Source organism: Lissotriton helveticus, chromosome 1_2 (assembly GCF_964261635.1).
Source record: "Lissotriton helveticus chromosome 1_2, aLisHel1.1, whole genome shotgun sequence".
Classification (NCBI taxonomy): Eukaryota; Metazoa; Chordata; class Amphibia; order Caudata; family Salamandridae; genus Lissotriton; species Lissotriton helveticus.
In genome coordinates this window covers 174,501,126-174,519,986 of record NC_136058.1, presented here as the reverse complement: position 1 = coordinate 174,519,986, position 18,861 = coordinate 174,501,126, and the positions used below count along the sequence as shown (strand labels likewise).

Here is an 18,861-nt window from a genome sequence, read left to right as displayed (position 1 = left end):
CACTGCCTCCAAGGCAGGATACGGAGTAACAACCAAAATGAGTTTTCCCTGCCACAGTGCACGTTCCTTAAGATTCGCCATTTGCACCGCTGTCAACTTTTTCCACAGTGGAAAACCGCAACTCAGCCGAAGTGTACAAGTGTGACTTGTAAGCGATAAGGGCTTTGTTACCCTGATTAAAAGTAAGGTACGTGAAACCCACCGCCCCTGGTACGATTCTTATCACCAGGTTGGTGTGTTTGTTTTTTGTTTTTGTTTTTTGTTGTTTTTTTTGCAGAGTTTTATATAGCGCGAACTAGAACCGAACCGAATCAGTTATCAGAGCGCTTTACATAGCACCAGTTACGTTACATGAGGACACACTTTCATTTTTTTTTTAGGCACGGGGAGATTAAGTGATTTGCCTAGAATCACAGGGGTTTTTTGGCGTCGTTACCGAGACTCGAACCCAGATCCCCAGGTCCGAGGTCGAGCGCCTTAGCCGTTAGGCCAACCCCTCTCCCCATAATTTTTCCCCTAAATATTAAAGGAATATGCTAGTCACAGCAGAGGCTTGCGGCCTGCGTTTTTACCCAAATTGTCAACTGTGATAATTCGGTTAACAAACAAAGGTTGTTTCTCTGTTGTGTGCATAGTTCATCTAATGCATTTTGCTACAGCCTTTAAATTATAAACTAATATTGAAACAGAAGTGTAAAATAGAAAACAGCTCAATCTAAAGGCAGCTATTTAACTCTGTACCGCTACGCGGAGTCGGGGCTCTCAGGTGATGAGCTGACAGACATGCACACAGAGTGGTTAAGAGGAAGAACAGTCAGGTGTCTCAGATGATAGCGTATCACCTGTGTATTTTATGGGCAGACTAAGGCAGGTTTAATCCAATAACTCTTAAATGCGCCCCTACAATGTCCACAAGGACCCTCAAAACGTCTTGGCACCGACACAGAATCAAAACTTCATCTTATTGTGATACTAGTCCCATGAAGCTCACATTTGTCAATGTTCACCGAGGCAGCTGGCAGCTCTCTCCTTCTCTGTCCCCTCATTCTGTCTCTATCTCGCTCCTCCTCACCTGCTGAAAACCGTGACTTTAACACTCTTCCTTTCCTTTTCTGCAATCGTTCCCCTCTAAAATGGACCCAAATGAGAGAAAACAAAAAAACCACATTGATGAAAATGTCTTTTTCTGACATTTTCCCTTCCAAAGTGCAGTCTCGGAGCAGAAAAAAAGGAAGCCTTTTCCCCCAAAATCTATCAAAATAAATAAAACAAGCCACATGTCAGAGAATGCAATCTGTGAACGTGATATCCTGCAGGGCCCACAAACAGGATCGCTTCTGTAACTCCTAATATGGCAGGTGGAAGCAGGCAGCTATTATGGCTGTATGGTGTTTTGTGGCCGAAAAGATATATATTGCGGTCTTTCTAGCTCCTCAGCTGCTTTTACGATTATTTCGCGAAATACTGAAAGATCCGATTGGTCATTTGCATCACAGATCTTCCTGAATCTATGCTTGCTTACTGGATTTTTTTGGGCCCAGTTTCATTTCAGATCCTGTTGACTGCCTGCTGCTTGGCCTAGTCAGTTGGATGGTTTCTCTTGTCTCTAGTTTTTCGCCTTTCTGCTGCGTTATTTTCTGGAGATGTTTTGGACATCCTGGTTCACGCTGGAGTCCGATCCTGCCTCTTGAAGTAAAAAGCCATATCTCCGAAAGAAGAAGACCCTCAAGTGTTGCCCAGAAAACCAGCTCTTGTCAACGAGGCATGGTGGCTGGGCTCACATTGCTTTTAGGATTGATATATCACCTCAAAGTATTTTATCAACATCAGAAGACTGGCTGTGGCGTAATTTATAACCTTAAGAATATTGCATTGGAATAAACTTTTCTCCTAAAGCTAGATAGCCTGATAATTAGGTTTACTAAATCAACCAATTGAGTGCCCCCCCGCCCCCCCCCCCCCCCCAACCGAAGACGTATTTAGGAGTGTGTCCAACATTTGCCATGTTTCCATCTATGTTTGGCGGTACTAATAATGTAACTCATTTTAATTGCAGGGGGATAGCACAACATTAACATTCGTTTATAGTAAAATACCAACATTTGTGAATGTGGCGATTTTGGGGTTTGTGGAGACTAAAGATTCTCAGACATGTTTGTTTAGCTCCCAACTTACTAGTCCACCAAAACATAACTCAGCAAAATTGACGAGACAAGCCTGCAGGTTTTCTTTTCTCCAAAATAGTCAAATTTATTTTGGGGCTAAGGAAATCTACAGAAAGCAACTCCAAAAATGTGATGGTAGGTGACACTAAACGTATCAGTCACTGCAGCAGAAATACTCTCTGTACAATGGCACAAGTAGCCAATGTTGGTTTCTGAGGAGCCACAATTTTCAGTCACAAGCTTTCTTTCAAAACAAATGCCCCTTAATCGGGGTCGATGCATTGCAGGAAGCAGCCTTTCTAATCCTTAATGCTCTCACGAAATGCAGCACAGGAAAACGAATCGACGATCACAGTCCAGGTTTTTCCGAAACCATTGTGGCGATCTAATTGGGAGATCTCAAATACCTGCAGAAAGCTCCTCTCCTTTCCTCACTGGCCCTGGTTTTCTTTTCTAGGCAGCTCTCTTCCATCTGGTTACCTCCATGACTCATCCAGGTCACCAAGAGGGTTCCTTGATTGAGGACCTTCCAGGCAGCACTTCTAGCAGGGTCAGGTCCCAGTCCTAATGAACAGCTCCTTAGTTGCCAGGTTTCTGCTCTGGGGGTTGCAGTCTGTATCCACCAAGCAAACAGTCTTCTGCAAGCAGTCTATAGCTCCCCTAGTAAGACCTTGCCTCGGGTATCCTTTTTAATCTGAAAAGGAGGCTGGCAATTAAACGGAAGCCTTTTTCCCTCGCTGTTGTCTGAGACTAAACATTGAGAATCCTTGGCAGCCACAGAAGAACTGACCATGTTTTGTGAGCATTTTAGCCCCATGAGGAGAACGTTTTTAAGACCCATTTTAAAGGGGAAGGGATTCGTGCAAGTCAGACCAGCTCTACTATATATGCAGTTATGAAATAACCCATGGGAGATTTTTAATGTTGCGAATTTTTTGTTGGCGGCAGGCAGACATAGGAAGAAAGGGTGTTAGATATTTTAAAGTGTTGACTGAGTTTATATATATATATATATATATATATATATATATATATATATATATATATATATAATTGTTTTTATCATAACACTAATGAACTAGAAGCCATTTGTTTTTATTGGCATTATTTTATTGTTTGTATGTGGTATATTTTAATGAATTTAAAATGTATTAATATGTTTTTTATTCAGTCTTTTATGTAAATTGGTCACTGTGGTGTACTTTTATGGCTTTGGTTAGCCGAATAAAGTGGTTTGAACTGAACAGTATTTTTGCTTAGCTATTCCATTTTTTGCTATGTTCAATTTTGGGGGCTTCTCAAATCAGATCTTCCAGACAAGGATGTTATTGCCAGAAGCCTATCTCTGGAGGTGGATCATACGAATACCGGACTTTTTATTTATTAATTTCAGACTGATACAGCTATCTCTTTTGTCAACCAAAGATGCAGTATGATGTGGTTATCACGAGTCGACAAGAATTTAGATTCAAGAAGGTCAGCCCGCAAAGATTGCAAAATGGCTGAATGTTCTGGCAGCCAGCACGATTTGGAAAAAGTAGGTTGTATCAACACCTAACGCGCTTTGATACGCTGGGCATATTCGGGAATGTAGGTACAACCGAAATTCAAACAGCCCAGGAAAGATTGTAGCTTTTTCAGTGTTGTCGGAGCTCGCAAAAGTGCGTATTTCTCCAAGAAGTGAGGCGCTAAACCTCGACCTTCATTGTTGAGCTCGTAGCCTAAAAACAACACTGTGTACTCTGCAATGTATGATTTAGCAAAGTTAAATTTATAGCCAAAGTCCGCAAAACGGCAAGTTATGCGGTCAACGCGGCACAGATGCGGCCATAACTCGTAGTCTGTGAGATATATATCATCCACATATGAACATGCATCTTCGTCGGGCCTCTCCAGGAGAGAGACCATGCAGGCGGCAAAAACGCCTGGACTATTCTTGTAGCCCATAGCCAAACGGAGGAATTGGCGCTGTTTGCCACCACTTGTAAAAGCCATCCATTGACTACTAAGAGAGGACAGATTGTGGGCAAAAAAAACATTGGATATGTCAAGGGTGGTTTTGAACCTTTTACGCACCAGACTGTCCACAAGGGCAGAACTGTGAATATTCTGCACCGCGCACGTACGACAATGTGAGTTTAAGTGGTGATAATCCAATACCAAATGGTACGAGCCATCTGGCTTGGTCACAGTAAAAAGTGGGTTATTCATTGGAGACTCAGACGTTTCAATGACACCTTGATATTCCAATTGTTCAAGGATGTCTGCAACGGAGGCTTTTGCTTCACGTCGCAAGGGGTATTGGGGTTGAGGCTGTGGCATCGAGCGCAAGGAAATCTCATGTGGAGGGGAAAATTTGTCCCATCCACAGTGAGTACGGTACAACGCCGGCACAAGCGCCTTAGCCCAATCTTCTGCAAACTGCAGAGCATGCTCCTTCTGCACAATGTGCGCGAAAGCAGGGAGGATCACCTCCTCCCCTTGCGGAGCAGCTAAGACAAAGGGTGGGGGCCAATCGACCTCTGCCAACAAAATATCATATCTAGTTTTTAGATTTTCCCCCCCAAAAACTTTTATTGTACGTTCTATGTCACCTTCAATTATTTGGACAATTTCATAAAGCCTATCCGGGGGAGCCACTCTAGTGTCAGCTGTCTCAACTACAACAAAGGTGTCAGTCACTGTCACCTTCAGTAGTGGGCGCAATGCCTCTCGAATGATGGTAATCTCCGCCCCGCTGTCCAGCAGCGCCAGCACCCATGTCAGATTCCGAAGCTGCGTTTTCACTATCTGTGGCATATCTCACTGTTACCGCAGCAACTTTCTTCTTCTGAAACAGGGGCCTTTGACGCAGTGACTCCTCCTGCTTGCCTTTTCAGTCAACCTTGCGAGGCTGCTCACGGCTCTGTTGGGCAACTTGACCTCTGCCGCCGCCTCCTCCACTGGTAGTTGTTACCGATGTTTCCTGCAAAGAGCGAGGAGAACGTTGTTCAGGAACCTGGAACCTGAAACCTATCAGGTGACTTAATAGTACCGTGGTCGCGCAACTCATATGTACGTTTAGCAGGGGCAGATGTAGGCGAAGCAGGACCCTAGTGCAGCGCCTCAGCAACATCGGAATCAAGGAGAAGGCACTGGACTGGATCATCTCCTTCCTCGCCGGAAGGACACAGAGAATCCGCCTCCCCCCGTTCAGATCAGAAGCCACCGAAGTCATCTGCGGCGTTCCTCAAGGCTCCTCGCTCAGCCCAACCCTCTTCAACGTCTACATGAGCCCCCTCGCAGCCATCGCACGCCAGCACACCCTCAACATCATCTCCTACGCCGACGACACCCAGCTGATCCTCTCCCTCACCAACGACCCCGCCACCGCCAGAGCCAACCTACACGAAGGGATGAAAGAGGTAGCCGAATGGATGAAGAACAGCCGCCTGAAACTGAACTCAGACAAGACGGAAGTCCTCATCCTAGGATCTTCACCCTCCGCCTGGGACGACTCCTGGTGGCCCCCCGCCTTAGGCAGCGCACCCAAACCATCAGACCACGCACGCAACCTGGGCTTCATCCTGGACTCCTCCCTCTCCATGACCAGACAAGTCAACGCCGTCTCCTCGTCGTGCTTCAACATCCTGCGCATGCTACGGAAGATCTTCCGGTGGATCCCCACCGAGACTAGGAAGACGGTCACCCAGGCCCTCGTCACCAGCCGTCTGGACTACGGCAACTCCCTCTACGCTGGAACCACCGCCAAACTCCAGAAGAGACTCCAGCGGATCCAGAACGCCTCAGCACGACTCATCCTGGACATCCCCCGCCGCAACCACATCTCCGGATACCTGAGAGACCTGCACTGGCTCCCGGTCAACAAGAGAATCACCTTCCGTCTCCTCACCCACGCACACAAAGCCCTGCACAACCAAGGCCAGGATACCTCAACAGCCGCCTCAACTTCTACGCTCCCAAACGCCAGCTTCGATCGACCGGCCACGCCCTCGCCGCCGTCCCCCGCATCCGTAGAGCCACCACAGGGGGAAGGTCCTTCTCCTACCTCGCCGCCAAGACTTGGAACTCCCTCCCAACCCACCTCCACCTGACCCAGGACCACCTCGACTTCAGGAAGCAGCTCAAGACCTGGCTGTTCGAGCAGTAGCGGACCCCCCGACCCCCAGCGCCTTGAGACCCTCCGGGTGAGTAGTGCGCTATATAAATGCTCTGATTGATTGATTGATTGATTGATTGATTGATTTGATTGATTGATTGACTGGACCCCTGTTTCTGTTTCCCCTGTTTTTTGTTCTTACTCCGATTTTGTTTCTGAAATTTTGGGCGATCATCTTTATCAGATGATGCTTGTTGAGTTTGCTGCTGTTTTTTCTTTCTTAGCGAAAGGCTTAACACCCAAACTATTGCGGCCAACTGTCTTATAAGCCTCCGTAATAATTTTCTGTAACTGACTGGGTTTGTCGGCGTCTGGGACATCGCGCAGAGCATTAGAGACTTGGAAACTTACCGCATCCCCCTTGACATTAGCAAGGACGAGACTGGGTACCATGTCAAACGCTCCCACGAGTCGCATTCACAACTCCACAGCTTCCTCTGGTCCGCGTTCATCCTGAACACGCTTGATCACAGAGGGCAGGACAGTCATTGACGGGGTGCCAAAGCACCTAGTATAGACTGCCGCAAAAATCGCACCCCAAGTTGTACATTCATTTACGTCAGGCACTAAGTCTTTCTGCAAACTAATTGTGAGGATCCTGTGTTTCTCCACAGGACTAGTATTCAGGAATACTGCTTCCAGTTGGTCTAATTTCTCGGCAAGCCAAAAAGGCATCTCATCCTTATCCTGGGGACGCTTGCCCATGACCGCATTAACCATGACGGGACTAAGCTTCAGCCCGCCCCCACCAACTGGATGCGCCACACCACCCGGGAGGTGGCGGGTAATGTAATGAACCAGACCCCTAATAACTGTCACTGCAGATGCATATAGGGGTCTTAGTTGCGGAGCTGTTAACGCACCCGCCTGAGGATGTGGGGTGTAAGCAGCTAAAACAGGCCAAGTAGCGCCTGGGATCGACAACTGCCCTTGTCTGACCGCTGTAATAACGTGTGGGAGGGCGCCATTAAACCAAACGGCATGCTGCCAAGCAGAAATCGGAATTTCCACTGTTCGATATGGAGCGTACGCTGCAGGAACATCAGCAGGGGTGTAAGAGTGAAATACACCAATACCAGCATTTACCGCTGGAAATGTAACAAATGAGTAGAACAATTCAAATGGGTACACTGCGTCAGCTGAGACTACAAAAATCACTGCCTGTCCCTCTAAAGAAACGAGGTATTCCTGCAAGTGATTCCGCACAGCCACACGACTGTGTGCTGGGATATCAACCGCAGCCACATCGATACAGGAATAGAGAAGTACAATGCGATATAAAAAGGCCCAACTGGGTAGTAACTGAAATAGCAAACCGTTTTAAAATATCAAGCATGAAGAAACCTATGTAACTATAGGTAGGTTTTATCCGTCACTACTGTCAACCGGAAACAATAGTGAGGGGGTCGTAGACTGATATAAGCACTACTCAAGTGTCTCACAATAAGACCACACTCGTTGACGGCGCCATGTTGCATGGATTTCTGCTCATATACAGAACTGTGCACAGAGACCTAGGACATTAGCGAATTGTGGTGTACCAGAAACTCACCTCAGTACCTAGAAAACCTCAACGAGCTAGCATCAGAGTCACATTAGCTCTTCGCCCTATAGCAAAGTAACCAATGATTAGACTACCCAGAACATGCGACTCAGAACCATCTCAGGAATGGTGGGAAATGAGAACCCTCATTTGTTATACTCCCATACCAGTCCACAACAGGAGTAAAAAAGAGACACGGTAAGGTTAAAATATTTATTTTAACGACGTGATCTCATGCGCAGTATTTTAGTCAACATAAGCAGACATATGATTAAAAATAATATGGTCAGCATGGTTACAATTCCATAAAATACAAAAGGAGGAATCCTATTATAATGATAGTGCAAACTGGTTATATAGTGCCTAGTTTTAACACCCTCCCTATCTAGGAACTATGTATTATAAACTAAAGAAGGTCTCTTGGGCTTGTTTTGGGGGACCCCATTACCTTTCTGCTCAGTAAGTGTAAATTACATCGGGATCAGTAAGGCTCTCTGCATCCCAGGAATCTTCCAAGTGTGTGAAATCATGGCAAGTGGGCTATGATAAAGGCGCCAGAATCTTACTTGGCTCGCAGCTGCCAAAATGTTGTCTAGAATGTGTTACACGGACATGCCGATAAACATGCTCACGTTATGATAACCTTGACGGCTCAGCACTCACTGTGCAGATTAGGGGCACGATGTATGTCTAGAGATGTCGAACAACAAACCTTTTCTCATGTGTAGGCCTTTGTGAAGGCTAACTTACAAAAACATCTATGCAGTGGCGTGTGCAAAAGCAGCAAAAGGTAAAATGGCATTTAAACTTCAAATAAGCCATGCTAACATAACATGCACGCAAAAGGAGGCCCTAAACCATACTACAATTCCTGACATTCAAGGTTACTGGTCTGACTGCGTGCAAAAGATGGATGGAGGTGCTTTTCAACTTAATGTTGTATTCAAACCCACTTACAGTTCCGGAACCATCAGCAAAACTTGCTGAAGTAGTCACTCATTTGACTCAGCAGACAACACAGGTAACTAAATCAGCACTACTGGATTGTCTGAGCCCTGTTTTAATAACCAAAGTTTGCTAAATCTTATCATCTCCAAATGTCTTTCTTCACCCACCACTTGTACCTTAGATTTTATCCTCCAGCCTAAGCGTTCTAATGGACTGAAAAAAGAACCTAACATTTCAATATTGTATTCCCCAATGCTTTAAGGTTAATATCCGTACAACATAGCACTGTTTCACTTGATCATTGTTATGAAAGGTGACATCAAAATGAATAGGAGGCATGGCCAGCCATCATGGCCGCTCAGACGTGAATCCGAACAGCTCCGTCCCAGGCCCCATGATTAAAGGTACTTACTTAGAGGGTGCTCACCGGCTCGCTGAGTCCCACCAATCTTCGTGATTATTGGGTGAACCCTCCTGCATGTTGCGAACCTCTTCCTGGGCCGCGATCTGACTGTTTTAAGGAAATAAGAAGCGGCGGACCTGCTTTGACGCGGCGCCTCACCAAATGACAGCCGGTCGCCGACAGCGCCCTTGGAACCTGTGACGCCGCCCCGTCATCACCAGCACAGCTCCGGTCTCCGACCGGTTATTAAGCACGGAGAGGCGCCACTGAGAGCCATCACCCCCGAAGAAGAGCAGCGGTCCGGTGGGGGGCGGGACCCAGGCGCGGGGTGCCACGACAGCGTGGTCCAGGTGAGTGGCAGCGCAGGCTAAGATCAGAGCAGTTTGCCGGCAGCCCCATCCCCGCAACTGGAGAAGGCAGAACCCCCTGGGAACGATCCGGGTGACGAGTCCCAAGCTTTGCACCGTGTCTGTCCTCGAAGTGGTGACTGCCGTACTCCAACATGGCGGCCAGTCGCCATTTTACTGCGAGAGATCTCCGATAAGCGCCACAGACCCGCAATGAGAGCCAGCAACAACCTGCCTCCTCCCCATACCTGGTTGCTGCTTTGAATCTCACAGTGCTGGTCCAGGCCCACCTACAGCAGCACCGTCAGGGCCCTGCCTCGAGAACTCCATCTCTCACAAGCTGTGGTCTTGGTGTCTGGCATGGGCAAAGCAGCACAAGGGTGCCAGGTCAAATACAGTGCCTGCGAGAGCTGCTCCCTGGGAGTGAGAAGGGGGCTTAGGAGCAGAATGGATGGCATGGAGTGGGGACCCGCCTCACGAGTAGGGCAGCTCATCTTGGCGCCGCAGGCCCAGTAATCCGGGGCCCCGGATAGACCTCCGGGAGAGGGGTATCCTCACTTCCTTGGGGAGGAGTCGGCTAGCAGTGAAAAACCATCTACCCTCAGGGGGCACCCACTTGTGCGCCATGCCCAGAAGGACAGCACTTGGCCTATACATCGAGCCAGGGGCATAGATCTGTGAAATCCTCGGCACCAAGTCAGCAAGGGATCGCTGAGGGGCTTTCCCTCTGGGGAACTTAAGCTCTGTTGGGAAGGGCCCGGTAGGCCTCCTCCTTGGTCCCCATATGCCACCCAAAAAGGCTGCGACCAACAAAGTCTCGAATTACTTTGGCCAACCAGGCACGGACCCCGCCAAGGAAACTGACGCACAATTAAGCTGCTACATGGCGCTCAAACGGGAGGATCTTTTAGCGCCACTCCGAGACTTTAAAAGGGAACTAAGAGAGGGCCTCAAGGCGGACATGACTGCCTCCTTTGAATCCTTCAGGGCAGAGATGAGAGCGAAGACTGTGGCTCTGCAGTCCGATGTGGACTCAGTGGGGTCGCGTACATTAGATGTGGAGGCGAAATGTCAAGAACTGGAATTAAGACTGGGTCCCTGGAGGAAGGCACGGTGTTGCTCAGTGAGCAGCTGAGGGTCTCTGTCCTTAAATGCGAGGATCTCGAAAATCGCTCCCAATGCAACTACATAAGAATTAGAGGCCTGGATGAAGGATGTGAGGGCCCAGACCTGGAAACCATTCTACTGGGCCTCTTCTCCACAGTCATCGGAGAGGGAGGTCCAGAGGTGAAACTCCAGGCAACCCTGATACGTCGCGGTACAAAAGGGGGTGGTGATGGATGGAGCATCTGAACCAATCAAACACTCACACCCAGTTAACAGATCTGGGTTTAATCCATCACCGTTCTTTAGCCCACTCTGCCCCCCCAGTTCAGACATGGCCATATGCAAATCAGTCTGACCCTGTGTCTCATGGGAACAGTCCAGCCCGAACTGCCAAGCCAAGCCTTCCCTGGACCGGAAACAAGCTTCCTAGGACCGGTTTCTGGCATTTCAGCCGTCTACAGCCAGGCTTGCTTGAATCCAGTGGCAAAGTGAGCAAGGGACTCACGTCTGAGCATACCCTGCTAACTTATGGCGAACAAAGCGGTACACCCTGATACGTCAGCAGCAATTCCGGCCGGTAACAGAAGCTCTGTGAGACGACAAGTTAAGTACAGATGGAGCTACCCCTTCTGCACTGCCTTTCACATTGACAATAAGCCGGTTCACTACACTGACCTCGAAGAAGCGATGGAGCTCCTGGGTCTCAGACCTCCCACCTTCCCAAGCGAAACCATGTCACTGCGCAATGAAGGGACCCAGAGAAGGGAACAGAGCACCGCCAGTGCATGGAGGATGACAAGTCGAGTAAACTAGAAGACTCCAAGTTAATGCTGGACAGATGCAGGTACGCTGGGTACATTATCGGGCAAGCAGATCCACCTGAGGGGGAGTGACATTGAACGATGGCAAGACGATCCTGGGGGGGGTCACGGTTGCCAGAACACAGGATTGAGACACCCACATAGAATTCCCCAGCGTGGTGCCTCTTAGGAACGGCTGCCCACTGAGCGAACTGGGCTTCTGGTTAGAAATATGGGAAAGGCGGATGGTTACATCGGCTTAAGGGAAGAAGTACACACCTTGATTATACAATAGCTGGGGTAATTGGGAGCGGAAATGGGCTCGCCTCTGGAGTTGTCAGACAGGAGTCCCTCCTCTGGGGTGGAGGTTCCTACAACTCACAGTTTTAGTTATGTGTTGTAATATTTGTTGTGCATTATGGTGATTTTTCATTTTGCATTGCGCAAGTGGTAACAGGTGGGTGAGGGAAGAGGGGAGTAGACAAGGGGTCTTAGAGGAATGTACTGCAGGTTGGGTAAGTCGTACCCTGGAATAAGGTTAACTGTCTTTCCTGGAATGTAAGGGGGCTTAAATCCCCCAATAAACAGCAATCCTTATGGAAATATCTAGTGGACCATCAGACCCTCCTGGCCGCACTACAAGAAACACACCTCAAGAAAAGTGAAGCGGGTCGGCTGAAATACAAGAGGTACCCCCAGATATTCCGTTCTTCGGCTGTCTCGAAGCTAATTGGGGTAGCTCTCCATTTTCATTCCACGGTCCCCTTCAATCACCACGCTACTAAATCAGATACGTCAGGGCGTTTTTTAATGGTGCGGGGGGAGCTCGGGGCAGAAGGTGCATTATAGCCACATTATATGCACTTAACACAGGACTCCGTGTTAAGTGCATATAATGCATATAATCCTCTTTTGTATACGTCCGACCCCGTTCAAGCCACCATCAACTCCTGTGAGCCAGCTACCTGCACAGGGCTCCCATCCAAGTTCCATAATCTCCCCGCCAACTCTTGTAGTGCAAAGTCTAGGAAAAACTGTCTCGGAACCAAGGAGCCCCCCTCCGTCAGGTCTGCAAAAGTACAAAGTCTGCCTCCCCCCACGAAAACTCTTGTATCCTGCTGTGGTCCAGGCCTCGTCCTTGTAAACGTACCGTAGTCCCCTGCACTGCAGAGGTGCCCAAAGAGGAAGGCTAGGAGCATACGGCGTTGCCCTTTTTTCAGCTGAGTATGTGTTTCTTCCAGCACCACTTTCAGCAATGTGCCGGGAATAGGACGGTGTGAAGGGGGAATCCAGGAACCATTCCATTAATGGGCTGTCCCCAAAATTAAAACACAGAAAATCCCTCTCTGTGTGGGAGGCATCTAATAAGCATCAAAGAGGCCGTTGAAGCTGGGCCGCTGCATAATAAAGCTCATAATTAGGAGCACCCAACACCCTGTCCTCCAGTGGAGCATATCAAAATTAGTATTCCTAAAAACAATATCATCAGTCAAAGAAATTGCAGGGCCTGTGACTACCTGGGATTTTTCAGGAGTTAAAAATGACAAATTAATGTTGTTGTCTTTGAGAAGTAGTACTTCTATGCTGGGGTACATTGAGTGAAGTGTTTCCGTTAGCCTCGATTGAGATGCAGAACATACGTGGTAATCTATTGCACATGGCGAAAGCGTGAATCATATATGTATCAAAGGGTTTTACCCATTCTGTGTCTATGGGAAAATGTGTTCATACATATGGCCCAAAGTTCTATTCAGTGTTTCTTTGTTGTACTTGCAAAACAGCTTGCGTTCATGTTGTTTGGCAGGCAGAGATGCATGTAGGTATTTGAGAAGGAATTAATTTTATTGGATACCTGTATGTACAAGTACGCAAATCACAAAGGATTGAACCTTTTTTGGGGTAAAAGGGGGAAGTATACATGGCGACTTGTTTAGTGCCAAATTGTGGATATTGGTGCTAAGTGACGAATATTACGGTTGTGATGATGTGCACAATAGTATGTGTAAGCACATGGGCTTCTGCGGCACGTTAGGGCTTGGGGAGTTGCTCACAAGCATTCTCAAAGCTAATCGGCCTAGAGATAATGTGCAGACAGAGCGTAAGTAGATTAAAGCCAGACAACAAATGAAACGAGGGGAGCTCAGGGGAAGGAGGGAGATAGGAGAGTGTGGCGGACAGCGGGAGAAATTAGGATATGATTTATATTTCCAAAACTTATTGTCAGTGTGTTAATTGTTATGTTGAATATGTTATTAACTTGTTGGTAACACAAACTTGAAGTTATCAACAATATTTACACCAGCATCTCGGATGTCACAAGCAGCATGACTAGGGAGTCTGTATAAATAATGTAGGTATTGGCGGATCCAAAGCACGCACAAAATAAATCCCAAAAGAAGTAAGAGATTCAGACAATATTTGCGACTGAGATGAGGAACAGAGTTAAGACACTACGGAAGGAGCCATCAGGATAGGATAGGGCAATATATTGTAAAGTAAGCTTTTGTGCAGTTTAAAGCGAGCACTTGACTGGAGGTGGTAAGGATACAGCAAGTAGCATTATATTGGAGATGAATACTCCACTGGGCTGAACTAAGATGCAGTTGACAAAGTTTCAAGCAAATGTCTGAAAGGGGGTGGCTGAAGAAAGCCATTGGTTGAAGGGGTGGACACAAGCCCACTCTGTATTTTATGAGCAATAAGTCTGTTTGACATCTGTGCTGTTATATCGATCTATAGACCTATAATTTTCAAACCCTGTTAATCAAACTTTAAAAAGCAATTAAAACTTTGGAATTACTTGTAGGAAACGTAATGCTTCTCGGCCCAGTGTCAAGTAAGGTTTTTTATGTTGAAGGACGGAGTTAGGAAATGTACAGAAGCACGAATTATGCCCAGTACTTTTTCCATATTTATAAATGTGCTCCATTCTGCAGTAGATGTTAAGTTAAAGTAACTTTCACTGCATCTGCTCCATAGGTGTGTATTTTATTTTTCAACTTTTCTTACAGGTATGTCCGAACCTTGGGAGCACTCTATATGAGGCTAACTGGAACAGCCACTGATTGTTACAAATATCTCGAACCGTTGTATAACGATTATCGGAAAGTAAAAACACAGAACAGGAATGGAGGTATATTTTCTTGATTTGTCCGACATATTTTTACATTGGAAAAAATGCTTAACAGGTTTTGTAAGCTCGAAACCACATGAGCTGATGTGATTATGAAGCCATCTGAAACCGTAACTCTAATTTTAAAGTTCAGAGCAGAGGGACTCCATGATATCTCCACAATAGTATGTTTCGAGCTCCACATGTAGGCTTCCAATTATTGGTTTGCTTGTTAGCCTCATTTTGCCATTAGCTTGTTCTAGACCCACATCTCGATCGCTCAGATCATAATATTATCTAGCTCTTTAAAGAACACAATACATTAACCTTCCAAAACCTAGCTTCCTCTCTTCTTACTCATTGACTTTATGCTTTTCTGTGACTATGTACAGTACTCTGCTGCCTTTTGGTTAGGTTCACACTATAGAAATACCATATATATTCATACATACACACATACCTACCTGCTAGTTCTAATTCCTTCATTGACAGCACGGATGTCCTTTGTTTAAGCAACTTTTCTATGGTCTGATTTGCATGAAAGGGCACAATCATAACCCGTTGCTCACCACAACAATTGGCTTGTTAACATCTCCCAGACTAGCTCTACAGTTTGGTCTGAACATTAATTCTCCATCCACTCTACTCTGCCACTGCTCACTCCTCTACAAACAGCTTATATCATTACCCAGGCCAGGGAGGCATATCCATTTACTGCATTTCACAGTTTTTGTTCTACAGGGGTTGTCCCTTCCTTGCTGTTACAAACCAACCATTGACTGATCAGACCTGTGCAACCTCCACCCTTGCCACTAGAAAAGTGTGTTCTTCCAACTACAATTAAATTGCAGGTGAAGCCCCTGACCAAGCTGTTCATTCTTGGGTTTCCCAACCCTAGCTTTTATGCTACTTCTTTGAAGGACCTTGGCACAAATAATACTGCTGAAACTCCTTTAGCCCTCATCCGAGATTTTACAAGGTACATATTAGAATTATAAACAATATCTGCCATAAATAAAGGAAGCACCTACCTCCAAAAATACTGCAGTGTCTTAACCACCCACTACATCTCAGCATTACGAATTCCTTCTGTAACAGTTTCTGTAAAGAGCCTTCCACGTTCTTCTTACATTAAGTAACTGTGATTGGCTTTACATCCGCCTTGCATGCTTCTCCTGTCACTCTTGTGCCTGAACGTCCTGTGGCTGCATTCTCTTGCATCCCTTGTGAAGCCTTCAGTCATGTCAAAGGAGCAGAACTGCACAAAGTCTAGAAGACATCCTTCTTACCCCGTGCATCATCACTCTCCATTTAGCTATTAAGGGGGGGGGGGGGGGGGGTATTGAGTTGAGTTTTTGAGAGAAAGGTTAGAGCCCAGTTGTATTTAGCATTGCCATCTTTAAAGCCAGATGAATGCAGAGTGTAATTGACAGTTTAAATCCGGGACTAGGACAGTCTTTCATATGTACTTGGTTTTATTGATTTGTAGGATATGTAAAAAGCTTTGGGAAATAGCACATAAAAACAAAGAAAACCAATAATTTAGCTACTATGATTATCATTATCAACATCCTTAATGAATAACTTGTCTTAACTCTCGACCATAAAAAATTAACTATTGTTCTTGGAGTAAGTAACTCCTGTTTTACCTCGATCTCTTTTCTTTCAGATTTTGAACTAATGCATGTAGATGAGTTTATTGATCAGCTCCTCCACAGTGAACGTGTTTGTGATATCATTTTACCACGCTTGCAGGTATGTATTTTGTGGTTGCTGGGTAGGTATACAATTGTTACAAGTAGGTTGCTAAGCATATGATTTCTTCCATTGGAGAAAAACAATTGCATTGTTCATACACCCATTTTGTTGAATAGCTTGCAAGCTACTACTGACATACATTTTAAACTTACTTTCAATAGAGGAACTCTTCATCAGGATTTGAACATCTCAGTAGCAACCTAGGATTACATATAAACAGAGATTTTAGATATGATATTGTGGTTACTCCTACTTCCATTTCTTTTAACTTTTTCAACTTTTTAAGAGTCCTTCAAATTCCTGGAGGAAGAACTGGTAACTGTACCTCATAAGTGACTTTGAGGCTCAAAAGGAACATATTGTATCCAGTTGATACCTGTTATTCGGTGACCGGAAGCCCCAGTGGGTAAATGTGAGCATCACAATACACGTGTTATGTTATCTTTACAAGCTACATTCCTAGAACACTGTGACCCCCTCCCCCCGCAGCGCTTTGAATCCAGAAACACCATTGTTTTTTGGCTGCTGCAAATTATAGCCACTTTCCTCTCTCTTTAGCTGTCTTTCATTATTGATGCACTGGCTCTTTGAACTGCTAAGACCTCTTGGGTAAGTAACTCTTCTCAAAGATCACAGGTTAATCTCCAGCACATGAGACTTAATGAGAGATATTCAAGAGGATGCTTTAAACTTTGTTCCTAAGTCTCCAGGACCTATCCTAGTTGAGAGAGAATGTTATTTAGCTCAGTTAATGTATCTTTGTCTAACATTTCTGATACTTTAGAGTTAAACAGCTATCCAATGAAAGTGGTGATTGACCACCTTGATGGTGACCTTACCTGTGCAGTGCCTTCTCTGCTGTTCATTTGTCCTGTTTGAGCAGTAAATGGTCAATAACTCAGTCCATAAATGCACCAATGTGTGTAGAGCCACTGCAGCCCTTAATTAGGAGGCACCTTTAAACTATTTTGTTCCCTGTGTCCTCTAGATTAAAGAGGCTAAATCATTTGGTCTGGTTAATGTATGTTATTAGTCTTCTACATGCCAGCTTTGGACTGTTGTATTGTACAGTTGGAAAGAAACTCTTGGTCCATTTTATCCCTCAAATGGTAGCGCTAGGCAGATAATAATGTGGGTGTTGTTCTTTGAGCTTTGCATTGTATCCATGGCAGCTCTGCCTATTTTGTACCTTATCATTTAAATGATGGGTTTTGTACAATGCATTCTTTGGATGACAAATCTTGCATCATTCTCTGATCATGTTAGATATTTGTACTGCTTTTGACACTGTCTCCCATTCTGTTGTCATAAACTGTATCTCCATTCTTGGCATCCAGAAAAAGGCATTAGACTGGTTTATTTTCTTTCTTCAGAAATGTTCACAGGTAGTCCACCTCCCCCTTTTCTGTTGTTAATCTAAGTTTCTTCATTGTAGAATACTTTAAGTGTACACCCTGAGCCCAACACTTTTTAATTCCTCAGGCTTCTCTCGCTCATTTTTTTCAGCTTCACCCAGATGTTATAGGTTGATTAGACCCAAATCATAGTTTATTATAATGATGATCTGAGACTACTTGCATGTCTACTGTTGTTCTGTGGATGAAGAACAGTTCTTTGCAGTTAACCAGAGAGAAACAATAGAAATCCTATTTTTTAAGAGGATTCTCTTCCTAAGGTCTGCCAATTGGTGGCCAACTGATCTAGCACTATTACAACTCCTTTGCCTGCTAAGAAATCTTGGAATCCTTTTTGACAGTAACCTTTTTTCAAAAGCCAAATTAACAAGGATACCTCTTTTTGCTTTTACTATAGAACTTGTCAAAATGTGGATAGAAAAGTAAACAAATTGAGTTTTTTGCTTACTTTGCCACTGGATTCAAGCTAGCCTGGTTGATGAGGGCTGTTAGCCCGAAACCGGTCCCAGGATGCTTGTTTCCGGTCCAGGGAAGACGTGGCTTGGCAGTTTGGGCTGAACTGTTCCCATGAGGCACAGGGTCAAGACTGATTTGCATACAGCTGTGTCTGAACTGGGGTGGCGAAGTGAGCTAAAGAACGATGATGGATTCAACCCAGAACTGTGACTGGGGGTGAGTGTCTGAAAAGTTTCAGCGCTCCGTCCATCATCTCCTTGTGTTTGCTTCATATCCTGAATAGAGCATGTCTCGAAGAGACAGCACAAGTGCTCCCTAGGTGGGACCTAAAAATAGGTAAGCAAATCTTAAACATGCAACATGAGTAACTAACGATGTGGAGAACTAGAACGCAGTGCTATTTTATTATTGGTGTGGGATGTAACAATTAGTGGCTTGTTTGGTAAGCCATAATCCTTACCTTAATATATCCTGCCATCTGACCTAAGGATGCTGGCACAAAGATGGTGCTCTCTTCCAGTGAGCTGTCGCAAAACAATCAAAGACGTTACCACACTTATTGCCTTGATTACTGCACCTCCTTATCCCAAGACTGTATTAGCCTGGCTTCAGCTTATTCATAATACCAATGCTAGATTCTTTCTATGT

At 45.6% G+C, this 18,861-nt stretch overlaps 1 protein-coding gene across 1 annotated transcript in view; it reads left to right on the top strand.

Annotated features, from left to right (window-relative positions):
* Positions 1-18,861, top strand: part of PRPF38A (pre-mRNA processing factor 38A) — a 117,815-nt gene that overhangs the window by 33,702 nt on the left and 65,252 nt on the right. Inside the window, exons 3-4 of the mRNA XM_078670607.1 lie at positions 14,484-14,605; positions 16,254-16,339. Of these exons, the coding sequence (XP_078526733.1) occupies positions 14,484-14,605; positions 16,254-16,339 (208 nt within the window). The remainder of the gene's footprint in view (positions 1-14,483; positions 14,606-16,253; positions 16,340-18,861) is intronic.